The sequence below is a fragment of the Palaemon carinicauda genome, chromosome 35 (assembly GCF_036898095.1).
Source record: "Palaemon carinicauda isolate YSFRI2023 chromosome 35, ASM3689809v2, whole genome shotgun sequence".
NCBI classification, from domain to species: domain Eukaryota; kingdom Metazoa; phylum Arthropoda; class Malacostraca; order Decapoda; family Palaemonidae; genus Palaemon; species Palaemon carinicauda.
In genome coordinates this window covers 73482483-73494683 of record NC_090759.1, presented here as the reverse complement: position 1 = coordinate 73494683, position 12201 = coordinate 73482483, and the positions used below count along the sequence as shown (strand labels likewise).

At 35.1% G+C, this 12201-nt stretch overlaps 1 protein-coding gene and 1 long non-coding RNA gene across 6 annotated transcripts in view; one reads left to right on the top strand and one right to left on the bottom strand.

The window, feature by feature from the left end:
* The window catches only part of LOC137627881 (uncharacterized), a 256631-nt gene extending 247659 nt beyond the window's left edge, over positions 1 to 8972 (top strand). For both annotated transcript variants that reach the window (XM_068359317.1, XM_068359316.1), the window contains one exon: positions 8144 to 8972. In XM_068359317.1, the coding sequence (XP_068215418.1) occupies positions 8252 to 8941 (690 nt within the window). In that variant the 5' untranslated portion in view covers positions 8144 to 8251 and the 3' untranslated portion in view covers positions 8942 to 8972. The remainder of the gene's footprint in view (positions 1 to 8143) is intronic.
* A 299-nt stretch (positions 8973 to 9271) lies between these two features.
* The window catches only part of LOC137627884 (uncharacterized), a 213126-nt gene continuing 210196 nt past the window's right edge, over positions 9272 to 12201 (bottom strand). For all 4 annotated transcript variants that reach the window (XR_011041236.1, XR_011041235.1, XR_011041234.1 and 1 more), the window contains 2 exons: positions 10784 to 10909; positions 9272 to 10271 (listed from right to left, as the gene is read on the bottom strand). This is a non-coding gene — a long non-coding RNA (uncharacterized lncRNA). The remainder of the gene's footprint in view (positions 10272 to 10783; positions 10910 to 12201) is intronic.

Here is a 12201-nt window from a genome sequence, read left to right as displayed (position 1 = left end):
TGCTGACATGATTCCATAAACAGTGAGGGAAATATGCTTTATACATGTTAAATGCATGTGTAGGGAAAGTGCTGTGGAAATTTCAAATGTAGTTCTCACATGATGATTTGAGTGACCTTCAAGCTATTCTTGTGTGGGTTTGATTTTTCATTGAATAACTCTCATCTCTTCAATTGAGTCTTTCAAGAACTCTTGGATGATTTTTGTGTCTCTAAGGCAACTGCTATGTCGGATTGAACTTCCCAGGCAATGGTCATGCTAGTCTGTTCCTCGTCGGCAACTCTCTTGGTATTATATTGATCTAGATAATTTTCATATGTTTGAGTGTACTAGGCCATTTTCCTACACTGATTATAGTTTATCTGTGGTAACTCTTGTATGTTTGTTCTAGATTCTCTTGGGCAACACCCTTGCCATGGTTTGAGTTTCTTTTAAGCAACTCGGAAGCTGGTTCAATAATCTACGTTCAACTTTTTATTGCAATTTGAGTCTCCCATACTCTCCAAAAACTTTTTGGATTATGCATGCGATTGTCATTTTGATAAGGAAAGTGGGACTTGTTTACTATTTGCAGAGCTCTACGAATATATTTCACTAAATTCCTTCAACAGTCTTTCTCAGCTGTACAGGATGAGCACTCCTTTTGGAAGGGAGATACTGCACATTTTTACCATTAATTTAGGCTTAGTTCAGTAGAAGCAGCAGCTTTCATGTATAGTAGTTACATCCTAGAGCAAACATATACACTCTCCTTACTGGTCAAAATTTCATTCCTTACAAGCTTATGTACTGTATTATAAATTGCACACATAAGAATCATATTCATGAGAAACCTAACTATATTGATCATAATTTTTTTATCATCTTTACCATTGCTGAGTCTAGATCATCAAGGACGTTCACTGCAATCCTTTTGTATACTTCCTGACAGAACTTGCATCATGTTAATTCTTCTTCAATCCCATTACTTCCTATGTTGAGCCTTCCTGCAGCTCTTTTCCAGACTGTTTGCTCATCTGCTCTTTTGTCTGATTATTTTTGTCCCTTCTTTTCATGTCTAAACCACTACAATCTTTGAGATCTTGCTTTATTTTCTAGCTAATGTACACCAGATCTGTTTGCAGCTTCCTTAATCATAGGATTTTTCCCCTGGTCTTGACTATAGAGCTTGACATTCTACTAAAGTCAAACTTTTTTTTAGAAATGTCCCTCTTTATTGCCAGTTCCCATGATTCCAATTAATAAAGTAGTACAGTTTACATCCAACCACAATGAGTAATTTTTATCTAATACTGTAATCAGATATTTTCATTTATTAGTAGGTTAGCTGTTTGTTTACATTTATTCCAAGGTGTTACCATTCATTTTATGCCGTATTTGAAACAATAATTTCCTAGTTTATTCCTTTTTGTCTTTTCCTAGTGTTTTACAATTATTTACATTTTGTGTAATCATCTATTACATTTGGTATACAGTTCAAAGTCACTCATCTTTCCCACGGTGGCTGTGTGACTACTTTACCATCTGTACTTCTTTGTTTCAGTGATTAAGATCATCTCCTCTCTGCTGCATTCTTCTACAGTCTCTCTCTCAAATTCTATTGCAGCAAAGTGGTCATCTGTAGAGTGCCTCCTAGGGGTTGCCTTTCATACTCTTTTGTATCCTTCCCATTACTGTGATAAACAGAGAGAACTTATCCTGACTTATGGTATTGCAATAGCCATCTAATTGTTTGTCTCTGTACGCCGTCAGATAGATGCCTTCCCAAAAATCCTAAATTTATTTTCCTCGTAGTTGCCTCATTTCCACATTACAAAGACTGCATCTTGTGTTGACTTTTTTGGCACGAAGACAAACTGATACATTCTGATTTAAATTACAGTGATACCTCGGTACTCGACCATAATCCGTTCGAGATCCGTGTTCGACCTCCGATTTGTTCGAGTACCGAATTTTTTTTCCCCATAAGAAATAATGGTATATATTCTATTCCGTTCCCAAGCACTCGAACAGGCCCAAAATATTAATAAAACGTGTACCTAAACAACAATAATTATCTAAATGTGTATGAAATTGGTCAGAAAATCCTATAAAACAATTTTAAACCATTTACTGTACTAAAATAAAACAATTTTAAACCATTTTCTGTACTGTAGTGAACATACCTTTGAGCAGCGGTTCGATGGCATACAGGGATGGATGTGGAGAGGATGGAAGGGGGAGGTTACTGCTTGGAAGGAGAGTCCCCTTCCATGATGTGGCGGGGTAGTTCTCCTTCAGGAGTTGTTTCTCTCTCCAATGAAAGGGTGGGCAGATCTATTTCAGGGGTTTCTTCTCTTCTTTGTCTCTTCTTTGGAGGAGAAACAGGCTTTGATGTAGCAGCTTTCTTTTCTTTTGTGAAAAACTGGTCTATTGTTAATTGTTTCTTCCTCCTCTGCAGTATTCTTCGAAAATGATGAATACCTGTTCTATTACGAATACCTGTTCTATTACGAAACTTTTCAAACCAACCCCTGCTCGCTTTAAATGTAAATGAATCACTTTCACTGGTACTCGGACTTTTCTTCACTAATTCTTCATAGATATGCAACGCTTTTTCACAAATGAACGCTTCACTAACACTTTCCCCGGCCAACTGTTTTTCTTTAATAAATATTAAAAGCAACTTTTCCATCTCCTCAATCACTTGTGGCCTTTGCTTAGTTACCGCCGTAACTCCCGTTGCAACATTCGCCTTCTTAATCATTTCTTTATGCTTTAAAAACGTAGAAATGGTCGACTTCGCCATTCCGTATTCTACCGCTAAATCGGACACTCGTACACCATTCTCATATTTCGCTATAATTTCCTTCTTCAACTCGATCGTTGTTCGCACTGTTTTCCTCTTCTCCTTCCCCTTAACACTCATTACTTTCTTGGGACTCATTATGAAAGCTAAAAAAGCAATTAAAAGCACTGAAAATCACTAAATCACAACGAATGCTGATCGCGCGTTGTCTGAGTGACGCTCTCGAGAGAACTGATGCTTCCCGAACAAGCGAGAGTGGCCGAGATGGCGCCATCATCACAAAGCCCATGCGGTCGTCACGTGTTCGGCTGGTCGAGTACCGAATTTTTGGTCGAGCACCGCAGCAAAAATTTCTCGAAAATTTTGGTCGAACTCCGAATTGTTCGAGTATAGAGTCGTTCGACTACCGAGGTATCACTGTACATGTCTTGGCCTTTTCTTGAGAACTTTCTCCAATATTTTAATATGCATAAGTAACCTTTTTCCTCAATGATATCCACATTGGAGTGCCTTGATTTTTTCTTTATACTGTACTGTATATAGGTTTATTATTGCAAGGCTGTTTTCCCACTTTTCTTATCCTAGGCAGATGTTCAGGTATGCCAATAACCTTGTCTATTCTGCTGCTTGTAGCAAACATTTTTTATTTTGGAATTTCATGGTACTTACTCTCATCATCTTAAGTACAGGTCTGCTTTTCTTATAAACCCTCTAGTATTTTATTAATTGATCTTACTATCTTGCCTAACATCCCTCAGATCATATTCAGGGTTTTCATTAAGAATATTTTCAAAATACAGTATTGCCTCAATCATTCCATTATTACTATCAAACTTATTTTTCCAATATTCATTTCTTATATGCTTTAGCCCTATACATCATTTATATCTTTGTTCAGTCTATTCATAATCCTGGTTATTTTATCTCCTTTGCTGAATTGATGTTTTGATTCTATTCCTCTCAACTCCTCTAGTTTTCCCCTTACTACCATCATTATTGCATTCTTACCAACATCGTTATTGTCATCATCTACATGTCTGCAGTATATCCATTTCCGTATCTGTTCTCTTCCAGAGCTTGAAAACTTGCTTATTCTACCACCATGGCTATATACCTTCCCCAATCTTACACTAAGTAGACCCTCTGCTGGCTTTGTTTTCTTACAGCAGCTGCATTTTGGTACTGTATTTGTTGACACTAATTATGTTTTTCCTATACCTGGTGCCTGTCCTGTTTATTCATTAATATAACTTTTTTCTTTACTTTCTGCTTATTGTTGAATCAACTCCTAGAATTTACATTATGATTGATGTCTTCACTTTCGAGCTTAAGATCAATCTGAATTCAGCTTTTACTCATGTAATTCATTAACTTATCTTGTAGCTTGCTAGACATTATTTTCAATAACCGAACCTAAAATTTGACAGAATCTCAGTGCTGTACTGTATATCCCTCTAGATGTTACTTTGTTCCGAGAGATTTTCTTTATATGATTCTCAAAACCAAATTGGCCCTCTCCTACCATTATATCTTCTGACAGTGGATATATTAGGTGAAATATTTTTATTCCTAAAGTAGATATCACTGGACTTTTATGTAGGTTTTCTTTAATCCAATGCATTCTGTAAATAATTTATAGCACTTTAAACTTTGGTAGACCTTAGCTTTGGGTAGGGATATTCATGTTGCTTTTTAACACATCATTATCACATACTCAGGATATAACAGCTGATGCCATTGAAATGTATGTTATCTCAAGCATTATTCCTTGCATATAAACATAGCCTTTGTAATTATCTCAAAACTTCACTGGAACGTGGTTACCTTGCCTTTTAAAATACATTCAGATCTTGGCCACATTTGACATACTAATCATTTGAAGCTCAATCTCTTCTTTTTAGTGCAAATTGCTTGTAAAGGTTCTTTATTTATACATTAATAGCATCTTACTTTGAGCTTACCGTGGAGTCTTACTTCCAAGTAATGATTGTAACTTTTTGCTTTATTCACTGGATTAGCCTCCTTTAACTTTATTCAATGGCTTTTATTAAACTGTTAGTGTCTGACTATAATCAAGCAGTCGATATTTGGATCAAAACTGGTTATACGATGCAAGGTGATGTTTTACAGCTTTCTGTTTCTGTATTGGTGCTGTTTGTAAAATTTATCTTTGCTCTCTGGGAAGAGGAGTTTTCCTCGAGTATTTCAGGTGTTTGATATTTTTCTTGGCTTACTGTTTTGCAAGAAAAGTGAATTTATATTTGGTATTTAAAATATGTATTTTACTGAACATCTGCATTTGGTTCATTCTGAAGATTTTCATCTTTTATGTTAGATAGGAGTTAAAACAATTGCCTTTTAGATGCATCACTAAATTTTTTTTTTTCATTAAAAATTTGTGGTGAAAACATTGTGGCTGCGGCTGCATAGACTTTGAAGATTATTCAAAGTATCACCTCAAAGTTTACATTAAGGCTCACGTTTATCTTTTTGCTGAAATTAAATATTTTATCCTACAAATCCCAGTACCATTTGTGTTCTTGAATTTTTGCTTTTATGAAGACAATTCAGTAGTGACTAGTTTCATGCAAGCACATTCTAGTTCTTGGTATTTTTTTGAAGTTTCTCCAAGATAAGATATCGTAATTTGATAGTAATTTAGTTCATCTTCCAGTATGTTGGCATAATTATGATTATGATTTTGGACGTTGGTCGAGATACCAATTTTACGAATTCTAGTATTTCATACTAATGTGTAAGTCTTAAAATCCATTGAAAGCTTGTTTGCACTGCCCCTAAAACATTTTATATCTTTGCTTCATTGGACAAACTTCTCACTCCACTGGAAATGCCTGCTGAAATTTTCTATTTTGTTTGTATTTATATTTTGTCCTTAGATTTTTATCAGGGAAATTTGATATACTGTACTGGGGCATTTGGTGGTTCTTTATTCTGAGCTCTCTGTGCAGTTTTGTTATCATTTTCTGCAAATCTTTACTTCTTAAACTAGATTGGCATTACTTTCATAAATCTATCGATTTTGGTAAACTCTTGAATTTGCATAAATTGGTATTGAGCAATTTTGAATCATGGTAAATGAGCAGTTATTTTTTTGAAACTGCTTTGGTTAAAGTATTCTTGTACATAGTTTAGCAAATGAATATTGACTTTGGCATACTGTCGAGTGCAAATGTATCCTCGTAATCACTTCACAGGTAGAGAGAGTATCAGGTATGGGGCATTATCATCATTGCTCTTTAGGAAGTGGTGTTTTTATCATTCAATATTTGTTTACTTATTTTCTTCCTGACTGTTTTATCAACAGTTTTTTTTTCACTTTCTTGCCTATGACAGAAATATACTTTATTTGGTCATAATTACTTCTGTACAGTATTGGGTTTTGTACTTTATTCTGAGAGAAGTTATAAGCAATTTATTTTAGTTACACCCAGAATCTATTTTTTATGTTTTTGTGGAAAACAGATTACATTTAGACACAAATACTGTGGCAGAATTTACATTATCTTAAGGTTTCCACTGGGTTTCAGCATTTTCTTCTGTCAAGAGGAAATGTTTCACGTTGAAAATTCCGGTGCTGGTAGTTTCCTTGGATTTATCCTGTCATGTTGACTCTGTCATAATTATTGATATATTATCTTGAGGTTTCCACATGGGTTCAGCATTTTCCTTCTCTTGAGAGGAAATATTTTCTATTCAAAATTCCGGTGCTGGTAGTATCCTTAGATTTATCCTTTCATGTTGACTCTAATGTCATGATTATTGATATATTATCTTGAGGTTTCCACTGGGTTTCAGCATTTTCCTTCTGTCAAGAGGAAATATTTCACATTTAATATTCCGGTGCAGGTAGTATCCTTGGATTTATCCTTTCTTGTTGACTCTGTCATAATTATTGATATATTATCTTAAGGATTCCACCGGGTTTCAGCATTTTCCTTCTGTCAAGAGGAAATACTTCACATTTAAAATTCTGGTGCTGGTAGTACCCTTGGATTTATCCTTTCATGTTGACTGTCATAATTATTGATATATCCAGGTAATCTATTACATGATGCATAATGTGATTAGGATAATTAGTCATAATAGGTTATTATATTTCACATTTGCTTTATACTCACCCAATTACTGTAAGTCGGTTACGTCTTCTTGGATATTACATAATAATATTGGTTTAAATGTTCTTAAATATCAGAATTATATCAGTTGAAGTAGTCTTGAATATTACAATTATGTCAGTTGAAGTCGTCATAATTGTAATAGTTAAGACAACTTAAACCGACATGAATATTATGTAATATCTAAAAAGATTCGACAGACTTAAGTGTAAAGTAAATGTGATAATTATTGGCTATTATGAACAATTCTAATTACATTATGCATCATGTAAAAGAATGCCTGGATATATCAATAATTATTGCATTATGTTGGTTGAAGTTTAAATATTACAATTATATCTTGAGTTATCTTAAATATTTTGAATGTTTTATGGCATGCTACATTTTTGTGGATCATACACATATAGCATGTTCCTTCAGATTTATTTAAGATGGCCTCATGTTTTATTGCACAACAAATTAATACAACATACTTCATAGCATCACTAAGAGAATTGTATGCTTGTGTCAAAAGTGTAGCTCAAGATTCCAAAGTTGTAAGATTATTGATATCATAAAAGAGGATGGTATGTTCTCATATTGCCTGAAAAAATGTGGGGGGATTTGTATTCCGTGGAACTTTGTTTAGAATTGGTTTAATTTTTGGTTATAAGGGTGTAAAGGAGAGAGTCCTGAAACATACCACTAGGAAGGATGTTAGATAAGTTTGAAAAAAACATTTAATCTTCAATGTAAATCCTCAAACATCAGTCTGCATTATTTGGTATCAAATATTTTGTTTGAAAACTACTTTAGAATTTTATTCAAACTGTTATTAAGATGCATAATTTAGAAGGACTAGAAGTTTTACTTGACTAAAAGCTGTGTAAAACATGTCAATAACTTTGTACTGAGCTTTTTAAACCTGTATATAAAATACCTAATTTGTTAATTGTACAGAAAATTTAGCTAGTTTGTTACTTCTAGAGTAGAGGGCATAGAAGCAATTATAACTACTTTCATCATTGAAATTAGTATAAGACATTAGTGTTTGTACATTAAACTTGCTTAGAATTTCAGTGAAAATTTTGAAATTACTTAGATGTTGAACTATTGCCAATTTCTTAAGAAAAAAAAAAAAAAAAAGATTCAATTTCAGAATTAGATAATTAGGTTGATAATGGGCGACTGAAAAATGAAATGCGAGTAAATCATTGACAAATATCCGTCTTTGTTTCAGCCTCATTTTGAATATACGCAATTAGAAGAAATCAACCACAAGAGAAGTTTCTCTTGAAGAATTCAACCAAATCCATGATGATCGGCATTGAATTCAATTAAAGCCGAGATGTTTAGATTGAATTCAAACAAAACAGATGAACCACATGAAGGAATTACCCCAAACCCGAGATGGTGCGCGTGGAGGGATGGACCAGAAGCCCGAGATGGTGCGCGTGGAGGGATGGACCAGAAGCCCGAGATGGTGCGCGTGGAGGGATGGACCAGAAGCCCGAGATGGTGCGCGTGGAGGGATGGACCAGAAGCCCGAGATGGTGCGCGTGGAGGGATGGACCAGAAGCCCGAGATGATGCGCGTGGAGGGATGGACCAGAAGCCCGAGATGGTGCGCGTGGAGGGATGGACCAGAAGCCCGAGATGGTGCGCGTGGAGGGATGGACCAGAAGCCCGAGATGGTGCGCGTGGAGGGATGGACCAGAAGCCCGAGATGGTGCGCGTGGAGGAATGGACCAGAAGCCCGAGATGGTGCGCGTGGAGGAATGGACCAGAAGCCCGAGATGGTGCGCGTGGAGGGATGGACCAGAAGCCCGAGATGGTGCGCGTGGAGGAATGGACCAGAAGCCCGAGATGGTGCGCGTGGAGGAATGGACCAGAAGCCCGAGATGGTGCGCATGGAGGAATGGACCAGAACCCCGAGATGGTGCGCGTGGAGGAATGGACCAGAAGCCCGAGATGGTGCGCATGGAGGAATGGACCAAAAGCCCGAGATGGTGCGCGTGGAGGAATGGACCAGAAGCTGATTTTCTAAAATGAAGCAATCAACCAAATGACAAGAAGAAGTAGTGTCCCCACTCATCTTCCTCTCCTTTGCGAGTCAGCGGCTTAAAGTTCCTTTGCTCTTACAATTCAAGACGACGTGGTTGTTCTGAAAGATGTAACTGTGAAAAGTAGTAACTGGAAAGTAGTGACCCTCGAGTGTTTCAGTGCTACTATTTTCTATATAATAGTGTTTCAGTATCCTCTGTCATTTGTTTACTCTAGTAATTTTGTACACCATAGAGAGCCAAGCATTGCCGAAAGAAAAAAATCTATAAACTCCCGATAACAAAGAAGGTGTAAAGAAACAGTAGTGGTATTTAGTTTCCAGTTTTATTTGTCTTTCATAAAACACGCATATTTTTCAAAATTCTGCTTCAAGTATAATTATGTATTTAGTTCAACTAAAATCTGACAAGAATTTTCTACTTCAAACTGGAAAAATTTTTTGAGCTGTTATATGGTACTATGTAATAATTAATTAAATATTAAATTCTCACACATTAAATGAATATCCCAACATATCTAAGTACTGTATAAACGCTTAAAATTATTAAGTCTAGAAAGGTTTTAATCACCAAATACAGAATTTTTCTTAGATGCTGGGAAGTGTATTGTAACTGCCAAGCTTTTATACTAATTACTTTAAAATCTTCATTAATTTCATCTTAATGTGACTGGTAATTTACATACATTTAAAGGTTTAGTTAGTTTGTCCTACATAGTTTGACAATATTTAATTGCTACCAAATGACATTCGACTTGCTACATCCCCCGCAAATTCGGTTATGAAAAATTTAAACAAAGGTACTAATGACAAAACTTAAACTTTCATTAACCTTACTTGTTACTTATCTAGCAATTATTATATTTTACCTACGAATTAACAACTCTAAAATACTAACACTAACTTTGTGAAACTTTCACATGCTCAAGAATAACTATTTGAAATAAATTCCTAAAACAAGACACTCAAAAGAGTATTGCAGTATCAAGTGCACCAGTAATCTATTTTAAGATTAAGATTTACTCAACTATGTGCAAAGCTATAAAACCCTATACTAAAAAATTAACTGCTTATGAAGTTTACTTTAAAGAAAAACCTGAATATACAGTACTGCTATCTTAACCTTCAGCCTCCTAACTGGCTGGGGCATTTAAACTTGAAATATTGCTACTGGAGATGAAGATATGAAGGATATTGTTTATCCAACTGAAGTTAACTGCTTCCACATTCACTGGCTATCGTTACATCCATCACTATTGAATTGGCAAAGATTCATCTTGTAGAAAACATAACCTGTCAAGCTCTTTCTGAAAAAAACAGATATTATTAGTCTCATTGCCTGGATCGCTTATGGAAAATGTTGGTATAAATTGTTAAATATGGTTTATAAACATTTTAATTCTAATAAGGAAGACTATCCCTGAAGATTTCTAAATACATAACATTTAAAGCTTGGGACAACTTAGGACCTCTTGCCACTAAGATAACTACAGGAACATTATATATTCAATAAAGGCTTCATTGTGGATTAAGTAAAATTAAGTTTTTTACTATTTTCAGTGGTATTGTACTAATGTCACCAAATCGGGACCAACGGACATTTCGTCCACTTCTGTATCCCATAACTTTGAACTACTGTACCAAAAAAGCTAAAATATCATTGATGTACTGACTATAGACTATTAATAGATTGGCAGTATTGGTATCATTATATCTAATGGCTATCAACTTCAAGTTTCAGAATTGTTGTGAAAAAATTTTTTTCTTTATAAATTTTTCAATATTTTACCATGAACTCGTGAAGTGTATACAAACTTACTGCTTTTTCATATTTCCTTCAGTGAACATTCTACTGCATCTTTCAACAGATCAATCATGATTAAATACAGTAATAAAGTTCTTGAAAGTAAGTGATTCATCTTGGGAAAATTCCATTCATATCCATCTGAAAATGATATTTGATTAAAAAAGTATTAAGTACTATTTACAACAAAATACCATTTGATTTCAAAGTATGACCATTTTACCTAATTTGTGAATTGTCAAGATATCAAAATATGGTTAAACATTTACATCAGTACTCTAATGATTAATTCATAGCCATTTAAGTTTTCATACAATAACTTTTACTTTATTCTTAAAAATTAGAAACTGGTTTATCTAAATCATTGGCTAATTTTATTATACATTAAAACTCATCCTTTTTGGACGCATTTGGGCATGCCATGTAAACCAATGGCAATTTTCAAAATTGAATTTAATCATGACATTCAAGTTAAGTAGGTAGTAGGTTGGCCAGGGGACCAGGCACCAGCCACCCATTGGGATACTGCTTCTGGAGTGTCGGGGAGTCTTTTGACTGGCCAGACAGTACTACATTGAATCAATGTCTCTGAATACGGCTAATTTTGTCCTTGCCTACACATCGAATACCCTGGCCTTTTCTTACCACATTAGCTCAAGGGGTTACCTACTGCAATGTAATTGTTCTGTGGCTAAGTTCCTCCTGGTAAGGGCAGAAGGGGGTTAACTCTGGTAAGCAGCTCTTTTAGGAGGAGGAGACACCAAAATCAAACCATTTTTCTTTACCCTTGGGTAGTGCCATAGCCTCTGTACCATGGCCTTCCACTGTCTTGGATTAGAGCTCTCTTGCTTGGGGGGGGGGGGAGCCCACACTGACACATTGTTCTACCTTATTTCTCTTCCTCTTATCTTTTAAAGACTGTGTATATGTGAAATACCTAATTTAATGTTATTACTGTTCATGAAATATTTTTTTATTGTTTATTCTTCTCGTAGTTATTTTCTTGTTTCTTTTCCTCACTGGGGTATTCTTCCTGGTTGGCGCCCTTGGGCTTAGAGCATCTTTCTTTACCAACTAGGGTTATAGCCTAGCTTGTAATAATAGTTATGCAGGAAAACTTTGATATTTCCATTAAATACCCTTTATATACAGTTACGTTTGGCTTAAATCCAATTTGCTTACAATTTAGTTTTTTCTAAGGACACTTTATACTAATTTTTCTCCCTTTTCACCTCAAACCCAGTTTTAATCAGCAAGAACCTGCTTTTCATTATGCGCAATAATTTTTAAAATTTCAAGTTCATTGGTACACTATTTTTCAACCTCAAGACACTAACCTATATCAAATCCACATATCAAAAGCAAAACACTGAGAATTTAATTCAAGGATTAGTTACATACTTGGTATGAAAGGTGGCAGTAAAATGCTAAAA